General features: G+C 46.6%; 2 protein-coding genes across 2 annotated transcripts in view; one reads left to right on the plus strand and one right to left on the minus strand.

Moving 5' to 3' along the window:
• Positions 1-1,152: 1,152 nt before the first annotated feature.
• On the plus strand, positions 1,153-17,694 carry HELLS (helicase, lymphoid specific). The gene is made up of 22 exons (XM_071748090.1): positions 1,153-1,259; positions 1,924-2,045; positions 4,437-4,559; positions 5,194-5,253; positions 5,721-5,757; positions 5,850-5,914; positions 6,127-6,168; positions 6,488-6,712; positions 7,748-7,930; positions 8,122-8,265; positions 8,879-9,075; positions 9,758-9,854; positions 10,769-10,930; positions 11,187-11,329; positions 12,243-12,381; positions 13,595-13,678; positions 13,767-13,886; positions 14,124-14,240; positions 14,515-14,674; positions 15,182-15,278; positions 15,460-15,536; positions 17,171-17,694. The coding sequence occupies exons 1-22, from the start codon at positions 1,229-1,231 to the stop codon at positions 17,266-17,268; spliced, it is 2,523 nt and encodes an 840-aa protein (XP_071604191.1). The 5' UTR covers positions 1,153-1,228; the 3' UTR covers positions 17,269-17,694.
• Positions 16,831-21,031, minus strand: part of PDLIM1 (PDZ and LIM domain 1) — a 30,747-nt gene continuing 26,546 nt past the window's right edge. Inside the window, exon 7 of the mRNA XM_071748141.1 lies at positions 16,831-19,733. Within this exon, the coding sequence (XP_071604242.1) occupies positions 19,547-19,733 (187 nt within the window). The 3' untranslated portion in view covers positions 16,831-19,546. The remainder of the gene's footprint in view (positions 19,734-21,031) is intronic.

A 21,031-nucleotide genomic window follows, 5' to 3' on the forward strand; every position in this document is an offset into this window, starting at 1 on the left:
GAGTGTCACAGGAGTGACATTTTTATTCAGTCAGGTGTTTTCCCAAGAGGCCCCTTTGCTTTGGATAAGGGATACAAATGGTCAGTATCTGGGAAGGACGGAGCTCACCGCATTTTTCTTTAAAAGAGGCAGTGTTACCATTTATACCCCAGCCAAAATCTTTTCAGCTTCATTCTCCTGGGTGGTGCCCCTGAAGTTCTGGTTACACTTTCATCCTCACTTGCTGCCTGTGCCTGGTGTTGGGATCCACTTCAGCCAGCATCATGTTCCTCCTTGGAAGCATTTCAGTTGTCATCGGGGTGATTACCCTATGATACAGTCTTTAAGTCTCAGGGACTCAAAGTTGCTGTAGGAAATAAAGCTACTCTTTGTTTATTCACTGTGATGCCTTCAGAGTAGTTGCAGGTGAAACAGAAGCTTGGAAAAGGCTGCACCGGCTGCCACAACACCAATAAAATCACTTTATTTGGGGGTTAAAAGCAGCGATGTTTTTATGTCCCTGCTAACGCTCCCTCGCATCCACTCAGCAGCTCCCAAAAAGAGAACCACCCTCCTAAAATGCACATCCCAACATCCAGCACCGCTCTCTGGAGGCTTTGGGGATGAGCAGAATGCCCAGAACCCACCTGGGTTACAAGGGGCTTTGTTTGTTCTCCTCTTTTTCCAGGTGTCTGCTCAGAACCAGGAGCTCTGCTCCCCCTGTGTGAGAACCCGTTTGAAATCACTACTACAGCCCTTTTAATTATTATTATTATATATATTTTTTAATGGATCTGAGGTGAAAACCCGAAGTTATTCTGCCATCTCCCGCTGTTTAGGTGCAGAACCGTTTAGTTTTAGGCGTTTGTACCCGGGAGCTTTACCTCAGCGCAGCCGCGGCTCCGCGTTTCCCAGCGGCTGCGGACAGAGGCGGGGCTCCGGCTGGGATCCGAAGCCTCCCTCTGCCCTCCCGCGGCACAAACCTGGAGGTTTCCCCGCCAGGCGCCCGTCACCGCGGCTCAGCCCGCACTCCCTGCCCGGGCAGCCTGAGGCGGCTCCGCCTGCCAGCACCCAACATGGCGCCCGGGGAACGGCGGGAAGGGCGCGGACGCCGCTCTCGCGAGAGCAGCCGAGGCGCCACCGCCGCCTCCTCTGCCGCCGCCTCCTCCTCTCGCGAGAGTTGGGCAGCGCGCGGTTCTTGCTCTCGCGAGGGCGCCGCGGGGGGTTGGCGGGAGGGCAGCGCGAGGCAATGCCGGCACAGAACGCGGGGAGCAGCGGCGGTGAGGGGGTGTGAGGGGTGTGAGGGGATGTGAGGGGTGTGAGGGGGTTGTGAGGGGGTTGTGAGGGGTTGTTAGGGGTGTGAGGGGTTGTTAGGGGTGGGAGGGGGATGTGAGGGGGTTGTGAGGGGTTTGAGGGGGTTGTTAGGGGTGGGAGGGGGATGTGAGGGGGTTGTGAGAGGTGTGGGGGGGTTGTGAGGGGTGTGTGGGGGTTGTGAGGGGGCTGTGAGAGGCCGGGGGTGGTTGTGAGGGGCGTGGGGGTGTTGTGAGGAATGTGAGGGGATTGGGGGGCTGTGAGGGGTGTGTGAGGGTTGTGAGGAGCCTGGGGGTGGTTGTGAGGGGATGGGAGTGGTTATGAGGGACAGGGATGGTGGTGAGGGACCGGGGGTGGTTGTGAGGGACCGGGGGTGGTTGTGAGGGATCTGGGGGTGGTGGGGGTTGTGAGAAGACGGGTGTGGTTGTTTGAGGGACGGGAATGGTTGTGAGGGGATGGGTGTGGTTGTGAGGGACGGGGATGGTTGTGAGGGGATGGGGGTGGTAGTGAGGGGCCTGGGGGTGGTGTTGAGGTGTCTGGGAGTGGTTGTGAGGGCCCGGGGCGGCGGGTAAGGGGTTGATCGCCCCCTTCTCTCCTCCCCCCCTGCCCTGTGTGACCGTGCGGTGGTCGCAGAGCCGCTGGGAGCGGAGATGGGCGAGCAGGCGGAGGTGGCGGTGATCACCCCGGCCATGCTGGAGGAAGAGGAGCAGCTGGAGGCGGCGGGGTTGGAGCAGGAGCGGCAGATGCTGGAGAAGGTGAGGCCCCGGGGTGAGGGGCAGGGCCGGGCAGCTCCTACGGCTTCAAATCAAGCACTAGGTGGGGGGGGGTGGGTCACGGCGGTTGTGGTCAGCCCTGAGGGGTGGTTTGTGGAAGCTGGCGGCCAGCAAGGAGCCTGCAGCATTGCCTGCAGCTTGAAGTTGGCAGTGAGGAGATTGCTTCTTGTGGTTCTGAGCCTCTGAATATACAAGGCCTTTGAGGTGATTTCAGGAAGCAAATTCACCCCCTGCTGAATTTCTGCCTGAAATGTTAAAGGCAAGGCTTTGTTTGTTTGTTTACAAACAAACAGGATAATGTAGGCCTAATTGCAAAGCCTCTGTTATAATTCTTCCTGTGAATTTGATACTAAGCGTTTGTTGGCAATAAAGAAATTTGTTTTCATGTAAAACATGGTGTTGGTACAAATATAACAAAGTATCAGCTGACTGATCTGTTAGGTATTTTGTTTCCTGCATAAAGAAATCCCAACTTGAAAGAACTCTTATCTTCAGTGCTCTTTTGACAATTGTATTCTAAAGAACTAAAACCAAATACTTCAAGTTAATTTGTTGTTTTCCTGCCTTTCACACTACTCCCATTTTCCCCTTTTCTGTTTCTGACAAAGCTTTGTATTCAGCCCCCATGAGACTGGTGTCTTAAAAGCTGAAGTGTTATTCTCGGGGTGTGGAAAAATACAATTTCTAATGCCTGGAATAACTTTTAGTTACTCTTTCTTTTCAGTAAGAAAAGTTGTGATGTCGGAAGGGGGTGTTGCTGGGCTGCAGCACTTGGTGATACTGTAGTTAGAAAATATACTTTAATCTCCCAGGTATCTTGTAACTTTTTTCCTTGCAAGCAGGGAGTCATGATAGAGCCTGTCTGAATTTTTCTTGGGGTATTCCCTTGATCAGACTTGGAACTAAAAATCTGGAGGCAATGGTTTTGGAGGGTAAGAAGGAAAGCCTTGGAGAGCAAATTATCTCACTGCACAGGAAGTAATGAGAAAAAGGGTTTTTTTTTTGTATTCTCCCAGTTTCTGGAGAATCCATAGAGCTTTTCTCTTGGAGGAGACAGTGGTGTCTCTCCATTGTCCTGTGTGCTTCCATCCTGCTTTCTCTGCACACTCAGTGGCCAGACCAGGGGAAATTAACCCGGGCTTGGTGGCATCCTGGGGGCAGTTGATGTTCTTGAAGCTTCTGCTTTTATCATGCAATTTATTATTGTCATTTGGGCAACCCCCCTGCCAGGTGATTTGTACAGCAGATCAACAAAGGAGTCACCTTTTTTTTTTTTTTTTTTTTTCCTTTAAGCTGCAGGCAAAATACCACTAAGTGAATATGTAAGAATGTAGAGTGATGAAAGAGTGGCAATTTTTTTACCTATTCAGTCAAAAAGGGGGAAAAAAAAACCCCACTTTGTTGAGGGTGGTTTGAAGTGCAAAATGGAGAAGTAACAGTTCAGTGCTGTTCATCTTCTTTTTCCCTTGAAATTTTAGTGGCTGGTCAAGGAAATAGTCCTTCCAGTTAATGGAAGGGTGCTGTGTTCATGCTGAGAAAAGTGAGCAATAGCAGTTCCCTGAATTAAGTAGTTAGGTTTTAATTATGTCTTGGCATTGTTGATTTTTCTGAGCTCAGGTACTGTTTATCTGAAGGAAAAAACCTGGATTGGGCAGAGCAGAATCAGCTGAAAACTGTATGGGTAATAATGAGAATGTCTTCCCTCCACAAAACCCCCTTGTGAACATAGTTTTTCCCCTCACAAAATAAATTCAGAAGATAATTTCAGGATTTCCTTTGGCCCCTCCTGCCCTCGCCTGCCCTTCCCCCAGGTTTGTCTGAAGGCAGTGGATAAGCATCTCAGAAAGCTCTTGCCTTTCTGGAGTGCTTTTTTGGAGGTGCTTGTGTTCTCCTTTTCATCTGTCTCACTCTTAACAGGCAGTGATAGGTCAATGCAGAAGGGTAGGTGCTTCTTTGGGTTTTTTTCCCCTTTTTGGGGAAGCCTTGATCTGAGTTTTCAAGACCCAGCTGCAAACTATAAGTGCACAGCCTTGATAAATTCAGCACAAGTGACTTTTAAAAGCAGGTGTGGCTTTTGTAAGCCAAGCAAGCAGCTGTTCCTGTTTTCTGAAATTGGGAACCTGCTGGCACTGCCAGCTGGGAGGGTTTTGGGTTTTTTTTTCCCCCCCCCCTCTGAAATTTTGCAGGCTGAGAAACGAAGGTAAATTTCATTTTACTCTAAATCTGTAAATGGGATTTGAAACACCTCTGAGCTCCTGCTGCACTGGAAACGTGGGTGTTTAGAGCTGTGTCTCCAGGGAAATGCAGCCCTCAGTCACTTCCAGCTCCCAATAAATCCCTGGAATCTCCTTCTGATCCCTTTGTCTTGGCCAGGCTCGCACCACCTGGGACAGGGAGTCCAATGAGATGCGCTACAAGAGGCTCCAGCACCTGCTTGAGAAAAGCAACATCTACTCCAAGTTCTTGCTGACCAAAATGGAACAGCAGCAGCTGGAGGTGGGTGCATTCTTGCCTGTGGTGGGGGTTCTGGTAATGAGCTGCCACCTCTGGGGGGTTTTGGGCATCCAGCTGTTTGAACTGAAGTGAAAATGCTGTTAGGATTGCAATAAATAACATGGAAGTCTACTGGAACTGCTGCCCAGGAGTGAAGGGGTGCTTTCCATAATTTGTTCTGTAAATTATTAGGTAAACCAGACTGGAAAGAGCAGGGATTATAATTGAAAATCACAACGTGAAGGTGACACTGATCTTTACAATTCTTCTGTTGGCCTGAGAGCTAGGAAGAGAAAATTAGTATTTCAAGTCAGAAGCAAAACTGAAGGGAGGTAGAAAACCTGGAGGAAGGATAAAACATGGAAAGAAGTGACAAGTGAGAGTTGTGCAGCCTTTTTCTGTTGGTTGCTGAAGGTTGAGGCTTGTCTGCAGGATGTAGGCCTCCCTCTAACAAGTTTATAAAATACCTCCAGAAAAGGAGAAAAAGAAATAGAATACACACAACTCCAAATTGCCAATGCTATCTATGCCTGCTCCACTTCTGTTCTGTAGAGTTCTCTTTTGGGTGTTACAGAAAGGTAAGAAATCTATGTGTGTTTTGGTTGTTTAGGGTTTTTTTGTTTGGTTGGTTTTTTAGGAACAGAGAAGGAAGGAGAAGTTAGAAAAAAAGAGAGAGATGATGTTAAAATCTGCCAAGGTAAGGTTATGGAGCTATTTTATACAACTTTCTGAATAAAAGTCAAATTCTGGTCAGGGTGGGTAAACTAAATATGTTACACTTTGCCAGTATTTGATTTGCAGGGTCTATTTAATATACCCTATGTTTTTCAACTCTGTTAAAGACTGTTAAAGAGTGCTTTAAAGTTGCATACACTGGCAGTCATCTTAAGGTGATGTTTCTGACTAATTGCACCAAAGAGAGTGGCTTTGTCTTGAGGAGGTTTTTTGTTGTAGCAACAATTACTTGTTCAGCCAAGCTGCTGAATAAATAATCAGAGATAAGAACTTTTTTTTTTGGCTGTATTTTCATAAATTGCTTACCAGTAGAAGTGTTTTGAGAAGCTTTCAAAGGGAATGTTCTGAGGCTGATTACATCTTTCTGTCTGCATCATGTTAGAGATGCACCAGCTGATGAGCCTCTTCCTGTGTTTCATTTTTTTTTAGGGTCAAAATGCAGTAGATGGCAAAGAGGAGAAATCAGGTTATGTATTAACCTTTGCCTTTTGTCAGTATTGGTAGCTGTAGTTTCTTTAATGTTTGATGTGTTGCATAAACTCCAATGTTCTCTTACAGGTGCCAAAAAGAAAAGGGGAAGAGAAGATGGGACATACAACATCTCAGAAATCATGTCCAAAGAGGTGGGACAGAATTGTATTATCTGCATTTTTGTGGCACACATTTTAACTGTTGAGGCAAATGTGGTCTAGAGTCACTTGTATGATTTAATAATGTTGTATGGAAAGCTTTTAAAAGTATGTCTGGATTCCTCAATTAGAAGTAATACAAATTCTGGTAGTCTTCGAAGCTGAGAAGCCCATAAGCATGGTTTTTTTTTCCCTTTTGTTTCCAGGAAATATTATCAGTGGCAAAAAAAAGTAAAGTGGAAAATCAGGTATGTTGGCACGTGGCATTGTAGTTTGTGTGTGTTAAGCACAGAGGGCTTTTGATACTTAATAATGTATCTTTAAAATTTTCCTGCAAATAAACCAAAAAATAAGCTACTGAGCTTCTGAATTTGCATGTTGATATCTACCTGTAAATTTTACTTTTGAGTTGGCAGTCACTTAAAGCCAGGCTTGGTCCTTAGGACCAAGCCTGGCTTTAAGTGACTGCCAACTCAAGAGTCATTCAGGAGCTGCCCTGCTTCACTGCACACTGCTTTAAATTGGGCTGAAACGTGGCTTTTGGTGTTCTTGGCCTGCCCTCTGTAGGACGAGGGCTCCTCTGACAACCTGTGTCCAGAAGAGCTGCAGAAAAACGGAGACTCCAACAGTGTCATCAAGGACAGGCTGTGCCAGGCTGTCAGGCACAGTGCCAAGCACTTCCTGGACCCAGTACGGAAATTCAACGGGCAGCCAGTCCCTTTCCAGCAGCCCAGGATCTTCACTGGGGGTGTCATGAGGTGGTACCAAGTGGAAGGCATGGAGTGGCTCAGGGTATGGAGCAGCTGGGGGGGGGAATTTCATGGGTTGCTGGTCTGAGGCAGGCATGGAGAGAGAGAGAGAGGGGGGGAAAGAGTCAGGAAGCAGCCATGTCCCATGTTCAGGAGAAAGAAAAGGAGAAGGAATGGTAGGCATAGAGCTGCTGTGAGAGTTAATCAGATCTGGCATATATTTTTGTAATAGCTACTTATGAGGAGACCTGTCAAAAATCAGATTTCCCTTCAGGTGACTTAGACAATTAAAAATACTGGCCTAACATTCCATCTCCCCCCCACACTTCTTTCTTTTGGAGGCTGGTTCTAACAATTTTTCAACATATTCTGTGTTTGGAATTGCATTTTAGAAATTGACTGTCTGGGCAAGAATTGAATTCTGTTCTTGTGGATAGAAGAGTGTTACTGGTTTTGAAGACCAAGAGTGTTCTCCTTAGAGTGTTCCTCAAACCTTAAGATTCCTTTCTTTGGTTACTCTATGGCAAAATGCAGATCTTTATTTTTTTTGACTCATGTATTTCTCTGTCTCTGGGGAATTTTATGGGTTGCTGGTCTGAGGCAGGCATGGAGAGAGAGAGGGGGAAAGAGTCAGGATGGTGTCTGCACAAGGAATGTTTGCTGGCTGTGTGGGGCTGGAACTGCACTTTTTCCTGGGGTGAAGCAACTGTGCCTCTAGAAGGTGCTTGCACAGATAAAGCTGAAACATTATAACTTGTTTTTTCTAGAGGGGAATTCTTTGGAGCTGGCATGAATTAAGAATGGGGTAGTGTGAGCTGCACTTGCAGTGCTCTTTGATAAAACACCAGTTTGCATCTTTTCTTCTGTAGCTCTTGGGGGTTTTTAGCCTCTTGGTCAGGCACCTCATTATCTAGAAGCACATACTCAGAGGTGTGAATGTCTGGGGTTTACAAAATGTGTCTCTTGTTTTAATCATGGAGAAATCTGACTCATCTGTAATGTGCAATGTGCCCAGGAGGGAGTTTGTACAAGTGTTAGTGACTTGCTGGTGTTTACATCCCCTTCTCTGTGCCTGCAGATGCTTTGGGAAAACGGGATCAATGGCATTTTAGCTGACGAGATGGGGCTGGGGAAGACCATCCAGTGTATTGCAACCATAGCACTGATGGTGGAGAGAGGAGTCCCTGGTCCTTTCTTAGTCTGTGGTCCTCTGTCTACTCTTCCAAACTGGATGTCTGAATTCAAGAGGTTTACTCCAGAGGTAAAAGGAACTGAGACGTTTCTTAGGCTTAAAAGAATTGTAGCTGTTCGCGTGGTTACTGCACACCCCAGCACGACTTGCTGTGTATTTACAGCCTCCTCATATCCAAGCTACCTATCTCTGTTACCCTCTGTTCAGGTTTAAACGAGCTGAGTTTTCCTGACCTCTTTTTTTTTTTAAATTATTCCCAGATTCCCCTCATGCTGTACCACGGGGCCCAGCAGGACCGCCGGAAGCTGGTTCGCAAGATCCACGGGCGCCAAGGATCCCTGCAGATCCACCCCGTGGTCATCACCTCCTTTGAAATAGCCATGCGTGACAGGAACGCCCTCCAGGTATCCCAGGGGTGGAAATTTCCCTTCAAAGTATCAGCGTTTTTGAAAAGAATGTAAAAATTAACACCTGCTGCTTGCTGGTCACACTGTAACATTTATATTGACATTCACCCGGTAGCTGTGCCTCTGGGGTTTAATGCTGGAGAAGTTCTTCAAAGAGAAGAGTATCCAAAAAGTGAAGTAAGCAGGTTGTTACAGCACACCTGCTCTTCATTGCCTCTTAGTAGGTGATTTTTGGGGGGACTTGGAGTAGAGGCTGTACTTAGGGTGTAAGCACCATGGTTAACATCAGTGAGATGAGTTCCTTGTGGAAGCTTTGCTGTGATCACCTGGGCTTCCTCAGAGCAGCCACCATGGTGCAAGTGTATGGCATTAATTCTCAGGACTCAGCTTTTCTGGTCTAGTGAGAAGCTAAAAAAATAAAAGACTAAAACATATTTATTCTGAATAGAGTCTTTGTGTAATGCTTACAGAGCTTGTTTAGTGCTGCTTATCATCTAGCCTCTGTTTTGATGGGAAAAAACTCCGTGTTTTGATGGGGAAAAGTTCAGATGTACTGAAATACCCTTTTTTTATTTTTTTATTTTTTTTTTTTATTATTATTTTTTCCCAGCAATGCTTCTGGAAATACCTGATAGTGGATGAAGGTCACAGGATTAAAAACATGAACTGCCGCCTTATCAGGGAACTGAAACGATTCAATGCAGACAATAAACTCCTCTTGACTGGGACTCCCCTCCAAAACAACCTGGCAGAGCTTTGGTCCCTGCTGAACTTCCTCTTGCCAGATGTGTTTGATGATCTGAAAAGGTAGGTTTGCAGTCTGATGGTGCAAACCATTCTCTTTGTTCTCTTTGGGAGTTATCATGGCTCTTTAATTATTAAACTTGGGTCAGCACGTGAGGAGCCGTTTTATGGCCTGGCTGTAATTCAATGTGATTATTTGGTGGTGAGGGCTTTGAAATGTGCCTTGCCCTCACATTTAAGTTGTTTCAGAAAGGAAGGAAGTGATTATCAGCTCTGTGGAGAGCAGAAGTTCAGCTCTGAGCTAACAGTGGGAGGGAGGGATGTTTGAGGTGAAGGAGCTAACCCAGGTGCTGCTTGAGATTCTCTGAGGTGCTGGAGAAAGCTGTGCAGGGCAGGCAGGAGTGGGAGCCATGGGAGATGGATCCTTTCCTGAAGCAGCAGGGTGTCAGGTGGAGGAACATTGCCAAAACAACCCTTTGACTCTTTTTGGAAAAAGAAATAGACCAGATTGAGTATGACACATCATTGTGACACATCATTGTGAAAATTGCAACTAGTGCAAGTGTTTTTACTTAAAATTTTCACTTAAGATCTCAAGAGTTGACAGGGGTGCTTCAGAAATACCTCCTGTTCAGCATCTCTTTGTGAGGGATATTTGTTTTTCCTGAGAAGAATGCATACTTAGATAGTGAAGAATAACAGCTATGAAGTAAACTGTTCCTTTTTTCTTGCTGTCTTTTCTCAGCTTTGAATCCTGGTTTGATATCACCAGCATTACAGAAACTGCTGAAGATATTATTGCTAAAGAAAGGGAGCAAAACATTCTGCATATGCTGCATCAGGTTTTCACTTACTCTTTCTGTTGTTTCTGGGGGGTTTTTTTCATGGTTTATTCCCAACATTGATCATTATTATGAAACGTGTCAAATCTTGTTTGTGGAGCTGAATTGTGGCAGTTCTGGACTTCCTTAGACTCGTGGGGTTTTTCAGTCTGAAAGGAACACGACCCCTCTCTGATAATGACTCATTTTTATTCTTGGAACTAAACCGAGTTTTAGTTAAACTTGATTGCAGCTTCTCTTTGCCAAAAGATTTAATTGGTATCTTTATTTTGTTGCAAGATGCAGGAATTCATGTAACTTCAAGGTTTTGGACAGAACAGCTTTTGGCAGACGAGTTGTGTGGCTTTGCCTGTCCTCAAAACCAAACTATTTTTTTCTTCTTTAAGGGAGAGTGAAAGTAAATGCTTACAGAACTATCATTCTCATCCTGAGCTGATGGTGAGAGATACAGTTTATACCTTCTAGGCAGAATCATTGGTAACAATTCATGATTTATTGTGGTTAAAGGTTTAGGGCTTTGCCCCAGTACACTTTAGAATAAAACAAACAAGATGAGCACCGTAATTTTTCACAACAAAACACTTCCAATCAGTGGAAGTTATTTTTAAAATGTCTGTAGTGTAGTTACTGCAGCACCCTTATTGAAGACTTCAGGATTTAAATTTGGAGATGTGTAATTAAGATTGGAGGTGTGTGTGGCCAGCACACGGGGCACATTTTGGAGCAGGCATCCAGATTAAAAAAAATAAAGCCGCCAAATTCAATCATTCCGCATCCTTTACATTGTAAAAATAGCATTCTGTCAACAGACCTCTTTATGTGTGGGGCTGTTGTTTTTTTTAATTATTTATTATTTTTAAATTAACCAGGTCAGGAGGTGTGAGTAATTGTTCCCCATCTGCTGCACATTTCAGATCCTGACTCCCTTCCTGCTGAGGCGGCTGAAATCCGACGTTGCCCTGGAGGTTCCCCCCAAACGAGAGGTTGTGGTCTATGCCCCTCTGGCAAAGAAGCAAGAAACTTTCTACACTGCCATTGTCAACCGTACCATCAGGAAGCTGCTGGGCAGTAATGAGGTGTGGTCTGCAAATGAAGATTTATCTAACAAATTTGAGGCAAAAAAATCCCACCCTGGGGTCGCTTCGCTGCCCTCGTAACTAAACCTGCTTTTGTGCTGGGATTTTCAGTCTGAAAGACTTTTTTTGTTTTGCTGTCTTCTTTCAATGGCTGTTGCTGTGCCTGGCTTCAGACCTCAGGGCTCAGGGCCAGCAGAGGCCATGGCAGCTGGAATTCTCTGCTCTTGATGGCCACTCTTGGTGTGATTTCCCACAGGAAGAAGTGGTGGAGCTGAGTCCCACCGGCCGGCCCAAGCGCCGCAGTCGCAAAGTGGTTGATTATTGTGAGGAGCACAATGGTTCACCTGATGACTTGGAGAAACTGATCAGCAAAATGCAAGAGGAAGTAGAAAAAGAGAGGTGCCTACCCTAAAATACTCTTGTTGTTGTTCTACTAAATACCTTCCTCTTAGTTCCCTTCTAGAGCATTGCTTATTCAAATCGATTAAGTGGCATTTCACCATTCCCTCTCCTTGTGATCAGCTTTGTGATCTGGTTTTTCTGCTTTTACTTCAGATAGTTAAAAGATAAGAGGAAAGATTGCTAGGCCATGATAGCAATGATTAGTTTGTACCATTGCTCACTGACTGACTGAAGTTACAAGACATTTATTCCTGCTTGCTTCAGACCTCCAAGACCTGTGACCTTTGCAGGATCCCGCAATGGAATTGCTTCTTTGAGTCCCTGTTGTCAGTAGCCACAGTCTTAAGCAGCCCCTGTGATGTAATAACCTGTAAAGAGCTAAAATGTCCTCACATAAAGTGCAATTTTGGGGGCTGTTGGAGAATTTAGTTGAAGATCTGTGGTTTCACCAAGGCCTCAAGTCTCAGATGGTGCTGGATGCCAGCCAGGGACGAGCTGCTTCATCTCAGTGAGGTGGTAGTTGCAATCTCATTGCCATAGCTCAGGCCCTGGCTTCCAGCTCACAGTGAGGACAGAGCTGTTCTAGAGGGGGTTTGCTTCTCTTCCCTTCTCAGCTGAGGGACTTGTATAAGTTGTGTTTTCTCCTCTTTATTAACAACTGACTCCCCTTTTGTATTTTAAAAGCAGTCATAGCAAACCTTTGTGCCTTCAGTGCCAAGCATGGCACTAGAAGCAGTTTCTTCTGGGAACAGCTTTACTAACTATGAGGGATTCCAGGGATATTTGACTCAGCAAGTGCTTCAGTTTGGCTTTATTAGTATTTTGGGTTGTTTTTTTTTGTCTCTTCAGTGTCTGTAGCATAAAAGGTGCCACTTTCTGTACTACTAAGATAATGATGTCTCTTTTCAAGGCCAGTAGTAGAAGTGAGCATTCCTGTGGAGTCAGAGGTGAACCTGAAGCTGCAGAATATTATGATGCTGCTGAGGAAATGCTGTAATCACCCCTACCTGATTGAATACCCTCTGGACCCTGCCACACAGCAGTTCAAGGTACAGATATTAAAAAGCTGGAGGAAAGCCACTGCGGGCATTAACCAGCTGTGAGCAGTAAAGAATGAGTTTTCCAGTGTATCCCCCCTGAATTCCTGCAGTGTTACCTGAAGCTTCCTGCAGCAGCCTCTCTGCCCTGTGCACAGTGATGCTCCTGCTCTCATCTGCTGGGAGCAAAAGTTTCTGAAGTCAGGAACAGGACCTGGGCTCTGCTGACTCGGGGTGTTTTAGGGTCTTGCCCCCAAAAGTTGGTTTCAAACCCCATAATGCTGACCTTGGTGAACTGGGACTGTACTGCAGGAGGTGTGGCTGAAGGGCTGAACCCAACACACCAGATTGTCTGCTGGGAGCATTACAGCATCCTTTCTTAAAAAGAAAAAATAAAAAAGGAATTAATACTCAATTGCTATCAGAAAGGCCAGCTGGGAGTTTAATCTACACCAAGCAGTTGGCACCACAGGAAAGGATGATGTAGTTTGGATGGAAAGAATGTGTAACAACTGGAGGGAGTGATAACAGATCAGCTGCACTCAGGAGCAAGCTGCTGGGGTTTATCAATGGGAAGGCAACGCATAAAAAAAAAGCAGCAAGCCCAGTCTGGGTGATGAGGGGAAATGAGTTCATCTGTGGGAAATGCAGCCTGTGGGACAGCTGATGCCACTCACAGGACCTGCAGAAGGGATTTGGAACCCCTGAGGTAGCTGCCATGAGAAGTTCCCATATCCCATAGCAAGAATTGGATCTCACAAACTCTTCAGCAAAAGAGGAGGCTCTGAGGTAGCAGCCTAAAAACCCTTTTTTCCTGTGATAATGAGTAACTTGTTCAGCAGCACTTCCTTCCCTCCTTCCCTCCAGTAGGTGGAAGCCTTGGGCATTAATTACAAACGGGGAAAGAAAGGGCAATTTTCCACCTGGAAAAATTAAAACTCCTCAAGGTTTCTCCTTCCAGGAATGGGATGAAAACTGAGTGTTTCTGTGAACATTATTGGTGCATATGAAGTGGTGGGGGTTGGTTTAGTTTAATCACAGTTTAACTGATTCAGTGGAGTTTGTTAAAATGAGCATTGCTGCTTTGAATCTGAGCAGTTTGTAGTTAAAAGACAGTACGAGCTTCTCTCTGTAAGAAGCTTTAAGACAGGTTTTTTTGGTGCTTCTGAGACAAGGAAACCCTTGGTGTCCTTCCCCCCTTGTGATCCTCTCTCCTTGTCCCAAGGTTGATGAAGATTTAGTAAAGAACTCGGGCAAGTTTCTGCTCCTGGACCGAATGCTTCCAGAGCTGAAAAAGAGAGGACATAAGGTAAAGCTTCAGAGATCTGGAGGGGAGCTGGGGGACTCCTCTCCTTATGAGCAAAAAATGGTGCTGAGGAATGTTCCTGGTTTTGCAGGTGCTGTTGTTCTCCCAGATGACCATGATGCTGGATATTCTGATGGATTACTGCTACCTGAGAGCCTTCAAATTCAGTCGCTTGGATGGCTCCATGTCCTACTCGGAGAGAGAAGAAAATGTGAGTAGGTTTACACCCCCTTGGAGCCTGTGAGCAAATTCTGCTTGCTCCTGGGACACCAGGGTGTGCTTTTGCACAGCATTTAGCCTTTAACTGGTGGCTGGGGAAAAAAAAAACCCTGAACTCAGGGTGCTACTGCCCGAGCTGGTTCTTAGAAAGGAAAGGCTAAGCAGTAACGTGTCAGCAAGACACGGGGCTGTCTGTAGAGCTGGTTTTAATAGATGAATTCTCTTCCAGATGCATCAGTTTAACACTGACCCTGAAGTCTTCCTGTTCCTAGTGAGTACCAGAGCTGGAGGCTTGGGCATTAACTTAACTGCAGCAGACACAGTCATCATATATGACAGCGACTGGGTAGGTGGACAGACTGTTAACTGAGTGACATAAATGCTTTCTCTGGGGCTGCTTTTGATAATAATTAAAAAACTTCTTAGGGTAAAGGCCTCTTCTGTGATTTTCATGTTACGTGGAGATAATAATTAGTGCATGCAAACCTGTCCTTTGTGAATTACACAGCCTCGTTTCCAAAGTCCTGGCTGAGTCCTGTTGACTGCCTGTTGAAAATGCAGCCTGTGGTACAGGGTGGAGTGGCTCAGGGTGTAGCTGACTTCTTCCTTCACCTGCACAGAACCCCCAGTCAGACCTGCAGGCTCAGGACAGGTGTCACAGAATTGGCCAGACAAAGCCAGTGGTTGTCTATAGACTTGTGACAGCAAATACCATTGACCAGAAGATTGTGGAGAGAGCTGCTGCCAAGAGGAAGCTGGAGAAGCTGATTATCCACAAAAGTGAGTGTCTTTCTCTTAGGGCTCCCTGTAAGCATCTGTGGCTTTTTGAAATCCCAAGAGAGGACTCAACTGCTCTGCTCTGGGACTGCTTAGGGGATTTTTCTGAGACATGAAAAGATTCATCCTTATTTATTTCCTGTGTAGTGCTTAATGCTGCTCACTTTGTTTCAACCAGCTGGCAACACAAAGGGAAAAACCTTCAGCACCCACCCTCTAACTTTATTTCCAATGTTGTTGCTGTAAGTAGAACTAACTGTGGCTTTCCTGCTGTGTCTGCATGCTGAGCTGCTGTGTCAGTGCATGCCAGCTCCTGATGTGCTCTGGCATTTTGCTGTCACCATCAGGTGTGTGTGACCCTAAACCAATCAAACTTAGCACTAGTTTGGATGTGATTTGTTCCACCTCTTCATCCAGCATCAGTTTACAGGATTTGCTCCTGTCTTTAAAATTTCTTCTCTAAAATTACTTCTTTCTCTAAAATTACTTCCTTAAAACTTCTCTTTACAGATCAGTTTAAAGGTGGCAAATCTGGTCTAGCACAGTCCAAGAGCTGCCTGGACCCTCAGGAATTATTGGAATTACTGAAATCCAGAGACTATGAGAGGTAGGCAGATTTCCTCTTGTTCTTGGGCCACGAGGTTGTAACTTACAGCTTGCAAGCAGCTCTCTTTGGCAGTGGTGTGGGGGTCTTCAGAGCAGGAAGAATGTCCCAGGGATTCTGCTCTCTGGGGAAATATTACCTGGAACCTTTTACCTGCATTAACAGAGATTTTCTTCCCCAACAGGGAGGTTAAAGGCTCCAGAGAAAAAGTAATCAGTGATAAAGACCTAGAGCTACTCCTGGATAGAAGTGACCTTATTGGTAAGACAAGAGTTTTCATCTCTGTCTCTTTTTCTGTTCAACAGTAAATTCATATATTTTTAAGTCTTGGAAAATTCATATTTTTAAGTCTTGGAAAATTCATATTTTTAAGTCTTGGAAAATTCATATTTTTAAGTCTTGGAAAATTCATATTTTTAAGTCTTGGAAAATTCATATTTTTAAGTCTTGGAAAATTCATATTTTTTAAGTCTTGGAAAATTCATATTTTTAAGTCTTTGTGTGTCAAAAGCTGCCACAGCCTTCCCTACAGCTGTCCTCTACCTGTGGACAAGGACCATTATTTTTTTTGCTGACATTTTGGATGGGATTTGCTGAAGAGGGAATAATAGAACTTAAACAAATGTATTCCAGAAAATCATCTTCATGAGTTTGTCTGCCCTAAGCAGCACCAGCAGCATGGATGAGGGGGTGTCCTGCAAAGCAACTTTCCCTGCAAGTTGCTGTAACTGATGAGAAATAATTGGTGATAAGAAAAATATTTATTTCAGCAAACTTAAACTTTTAAAAAAAACTCTTAGAGTCTTAACATCCTTACTGGAAAAACCCTGAGCTTTTCAAGCTTACTCTGGCTTGTCAGTGGATCAAGTATTTTTTTAAATTATCATAAGATTTTGGAGGTTGTCTGCAAATTACAGTTCTTGAGCAATTTTTATTTATTTTTTAAATAAAAAAACCTTAACATTTCTGAGAAAGGGAAAAAAATTCTTGTACAGTTTGAACAGTAGATTCAGTTTGCTTCAGCATCTTGAGGAGAGAGAAGCTCCAAAGTGTGGGGACAGGAAAATATCACAGATTTAGAAATGGAAATTACAGTTAGCCCTAAGTAAGCATATGTATAGCTTGAGTGAAATTCTTAAAAAATTATAGAATTACTTTAACCTTATTCTGTGCTTTTATTTTTTTCCTAGATTATCTAAATAAATTGTTTTGTAAAAGTGCTTATTGCAGTTAGCTGACTGCTGCTGCAGAAAAGCACTCTTGATGTGCTGGTAACACTGTGAAACAGCCTCACCTTGGAGAAGGGGCAGTTATTTGGTGCTGTCAGTGTGCATCAGATCTATAATGGGTTTTTAGTCTTTTTTTTTTTCTCTAATAAGCAAAATTGGTGTATTGAAACATGACACACGTGTAGATATTTTTATTAAGACATGAGTGTAGCATTATGTACTATTTATGTTACTACAGCTGCAGGCAGTACTTTGGAAATTGAAGTGGGACCTCCCACTCCTGTATTAAGTAATAATGCTGTAATTATGAAGTTTGATACAACTGGTAACTTCACTAGAAAAGTTTTATTGCATTTGGGGTTTTTTTCTGAGGAAAAACAGACCAGTTCAGGCAGATTCTAAAGCTACTGCTTAATCCTCTTTCAGATTTAGCCAGAGGTTTTGGAACTGGTTGGTTGGTTGTGCTTTTTTCTTAAAGTACATGACTGAAAAGTATTTTCAAGCCCAAGTAATTAGCAGCAGACTGCTTGATGAAGAAGCAAAATTATTTTATCAGCTTGCTTTCAACATCCAAGCAGAAATATGTACAAGTTTGAGGCCAGTCTGCTGCAGGGAGGCTGCAGGCACTTGGATTTATTGTTGCTCTTTGCTTTATTTCCACCTCAGCTCAGATGAAGACCTCTGACAAAATGAAAAAGGAAAAAACAGGAGTCTTCAAGGTCCTGGAGGAATCATCAGACCCCAGTGCAGAATGTGTGTTCTGAGGTGCAGAGCCCCCAGCACTGACATCACCTTTTCCAGAGATGTTCCTTCTTTTCCTGCTGGTTTTTCCAGGCCTTGTTCACACCCCTCCTGTTCTCCGGGCAGTTGTAACGTGTTCATGGTGTCAGGCAGGTCATGGCTTTGTTGTAGCTTTGGAAGGCTCCCATAAACAATTAAGAAAACGAGCACGTTTCATATTTGCTGCCAGCTTTTTAAGATCAGTGGTAAAACCTGGCAAATTTGGGTAAAAATCTTCCTGTGGAAGTCTTTACAAAAAAAAAACCAAAACAAAACCAAACTTCTTCGTGGTGTCAATTATGGTTTTCTTTGGAAGAGAGAACACGTGCCTGTGTTACAGCCACTTGTGTAGCTTCTGGTTTTAATTGCTGCAAATTATGATGGTGAAATAAATGTCTGGTTTGTTCTAAGGGTGCAGGGTTTTTCACACACAGCTCTGGAAGCAGCAAAGCTGAGATCCTGTCCCTTCATTCACCTTAAAACCAACCCAAACCCCCACCCACAGCACCAGCCTCACCCTTTCCAGTCACTTTATGAGCATTTTTATTCTTCGGGAGTTAGGGAAGGTGATTTTATGCTCCTGAGAGGTGTTTATCCCCTCAAAGGGATGAAACCAATATCAGTTAAGTTAATGAGTAGTCTGGCTCTGACCTTTGCCAGGTGAAAGCCCGGGCTGGTTTCTAATTGCAGCTTGCAGTTACTTGTTAGCAATGCCAAGTCTGAGCCCCGCTGGCTGCAGGGGCTGCTGCTGACAGGAAAACCTGTGGCAAACTTCACCTCCCGGGGCAGAACCCGGTGCTGGGGTTTCAGCAGCACTCTGAGAACTCTGCACAGCCCAGGACTCAGAGTTTTTACTGCCCTGCCCAGCAAGGTGAGGGTTGAGCCACCACCACCCCCTGGGCAGGGAGCTGCAGTGACCCCACTTAACCTGTTCCTGCTGACACACTCCAGATGCCAACTGCTGAGCTGGGGTAGGAATCTGGAAAGTCAGAACAGAGCCAGCACTGCAGCTGCCAAACATTTTGTCCTGCATCATGAAAACCAACAAATGTCCTTCTGGTTTTTTGCAGCAATCAAAGTCCTCCTGAGTAATAAATGTGAATTGCCTCAGCTCAGCCTGTTCCCACACCAAGAAATGGGATCAGTGCTGGGAGCTGCACTACAATCCTACCCCTGGAGAAACCTGTACCTCCACAGATACCCCACAAACAAACATCTTTTATCCCACAAACACTTTTACCCCCTCAAACCTGACACCAGAGCAAGCTGCTGAGGTGATGTGGAATGAGCTCTTGTGTGGGTTTTTTTTTTGCTGATGGCTGTTTGCAGAGTAGGGAAAGGTGTAGTGAGGGCTTCTTGTTCCCAGGGAGGGAGAGAAGGAGTTGTGGGTTGAGCTCTGAGGAAGCTGAGGGGAATGGGCCACAACCCTTCCTCTTTTCAGCCTCTGTCAGTTTGTTTGAAAAGCAAGGATGATGCTCCCATCTTAGAAACCATTTATTTTTCAGCCAAAGAACAGCCTGCAGCTGACTCAGAGGTGTGAGCAGAGAAATCCCCTCCCCACAGCTCATCCCCTGACCCCATGTGCATGGGTGGGACGAGAGGGGTGTTGGGGGGAGCCCCAGCCCTGTAGGGATGGCCAGGGCCAGCAGGACAGGGATTGTGGCCACTCAGACCTTTCCTTCCCTCCTGGCTCCAGGATTCCCTGGTTTCCCACAGGCACCGTGGACATTTCACAGGTGCTGTGGGAAGCAGTGATGTCCCCAGACCCATCACCCTGCAACCAGGACACCACCACAGCCACCTGCCTGGCACCCTCTGCTGCCACCCGGGCTACCAGAGCACAGGGACCCCAGGAGCAAGCAGACTCTGCCTGGTGGCTTCAGCCCCGGGAGGGGATGCAACCAGAAGGCAACAACTGGGATGGTAAAGAGCTGGAATCTGAGTCTGGCCTCTGGTTTGCTCCCCCCCAACCTCCTGTGTGATTGACAGCAGGTAGGAGGGGGAGGAAAAAAAAATCCTGTGTATTAAGGAAAAAAAAAAAAAAAAAAAATCAAACCAACTAACCCACAAAACCAGTGAAATAGGAGCCAGAAAGGCTGCTGAACAATTAGTGACATCTCGTGTGAGGATTGCTGAAGGCTGGGCCCTCAGAGCCAGGCCCAGCACTCCCTATGGCAGAGAAGATGGGGACAGGAGGGTGCCGGGGACGGTGCTTCCCAGGAAAAGCAGAGGAGGCACCACCCGCCCCGGCCCTGAGCAGCTTTACTTGGGGAAGACGGTGACCACCTCGTATCCCTCCGGAGGAATCACCCTCTCCCGCGCGTGTTTCTCGCAGTAGATTTGTTCCTCCACGAAGAAATGTCCCTTCTGCTTCAGGTTGGTGCCACAGTCGCTGCAGACGTAGCACTCGGGGTGACGCTGCTTGTCCCGGATCTTCACAAACATCCCCCTGGGCAGGGAAGCACCACCCCTCAGTGCCAGGAGCCCACCCCTGCCCTCAGTCACTGCCAGGAACCCACCCCCTGCCCTCAGTGCCAGGAACCCACCCCCTGCCCTCAGTGCCAGGAGCTCACCCCCTGCCCTCAGTGCCAGGAGCTCACCCCCTGCCCTCAGTGCCAGGAACCCACCCCCTGCCCTCAGTGCCAGGAGCTCACCCCCTGCCCTCAGTGCCAGGAACCCACCCCCTGCCCTCAGTGCCAGGAGCTCACCCCCTGCCCTCAGTGCCAGGAGCCCACCCCTGCCCTCAGTGCCAGGAGCTCACCCCCTGCCCTCAGTGCCAGGAGCTCACCCCTGCCCTCAGTCACTGCCAGGAACCCACCCCCTGCCCTCAGTGCCAGGAGCTCACCCCCTGCCCTCAGTGCCAGGAGCCCACCCCTGCCCTCAGTGCCAGGAGCTCACCCCCTGCCCTCAGTGCCAGGAGCCCACCCCTGCCCTCAGTGCCAGGAGCTCACCCCCTGCCCTCAGTGCCAGGAGCTCACCCCTGCCCTCAGTCACTGCCAGGAACCCACCCCCTGCCCTCAGTGCCAGGAGCTCACCCCCTGCCCTCAGTGCCAGGAGCTCACCCCTGCCCTCAGTCACTGCCAGGAACCCACCCCCTGCCCTCAGTGCCAGGAGCTCACCCCCTGCCCTCAGTGCCAGGAGCCCACCCCTGCCCTCAGTGCCAGGAACTCACCCCCTGCCCTCAGTGCCGGGAGCCCACCCCCTGCCCTCAGTGCCAGGAGCCCACCCCTGCCCTCAGTGCCAGGAGCCCACCCCTGCCCTCAGTGCCAGGAGCCCACCCCCTGCCCTCAGTCACTGCCAGGAGCCCACCCCCTTTCTCCCCCCTCCTCCTCGTCCCCAGCCACCAGCGCTGGGACAGTTTTCCTCCTGGCACATCCAAGCACAGACAAATCCCACCCCTGGTGAGGAGCTCCATGTGGAGCCCAGCATGGGATCTCTCCTCTGGAAAGTGTTTCACAGGGACAGGTGGCAAAACCACTGGTGACACCACAGCTCAACCCAGCAGATAATGAGGGAAAAACCCCAACACAACAACCCCTTAGCACCAGCAGCAGCACCACCACCATTTCCCAGGAGTAGCCCTGTGTTCCAGCAGCCATCCAGACTTCCCATAATTCATTAGTTTGGTTTTGGTTTGTTTTTTAAGTGCTATTCACAGATTTCTGCTTTCTCTCCAGACCTGGTAGAGGAACTGTAGGGTTCCATTCAGATTTATACAGGGTCTGGCTTCCCCTGTAATGACTCTGT

Source organism: Heliangelus exortis, chromosome 7 (assembly GCF_036169615.1).
Source record: "Heliangelus exortis chromosome 7, bHelExo1.hap1, whole genome shotgun sequence".
NCBI lineage: Eukaryota > Metazoa > Chordata > Aves > Apodiformes > Trochilidae > Heliangelus > Heliangelus exortis.

What these genes read in the sequence shown, in the direction of transcription:
- HELLS (XM_071748090.1), top strand. Translation starts at nt 1,229, where the DNA reads ATGCCGGCACAGAACGCGGGGAGCAGCGGCG. An exon ending in TCATATATGACAGCGACTGG is followed by an intron (nt 14,241 to 14,514) that starts GTAGGTGGACAG and finishes TCACCTGCACAG; the next exon opens with AACCCCCAGTCAGACCTGCA. An exon ending in GGATAGAAGTGACCTTATTG is followed by an intron (nt 15,537 to 17,170) that starts GTAAGACAAGAG and finishes TTTCCACCTCAG; the next exon opens with CTCAGATGAAGACCTCTGAC.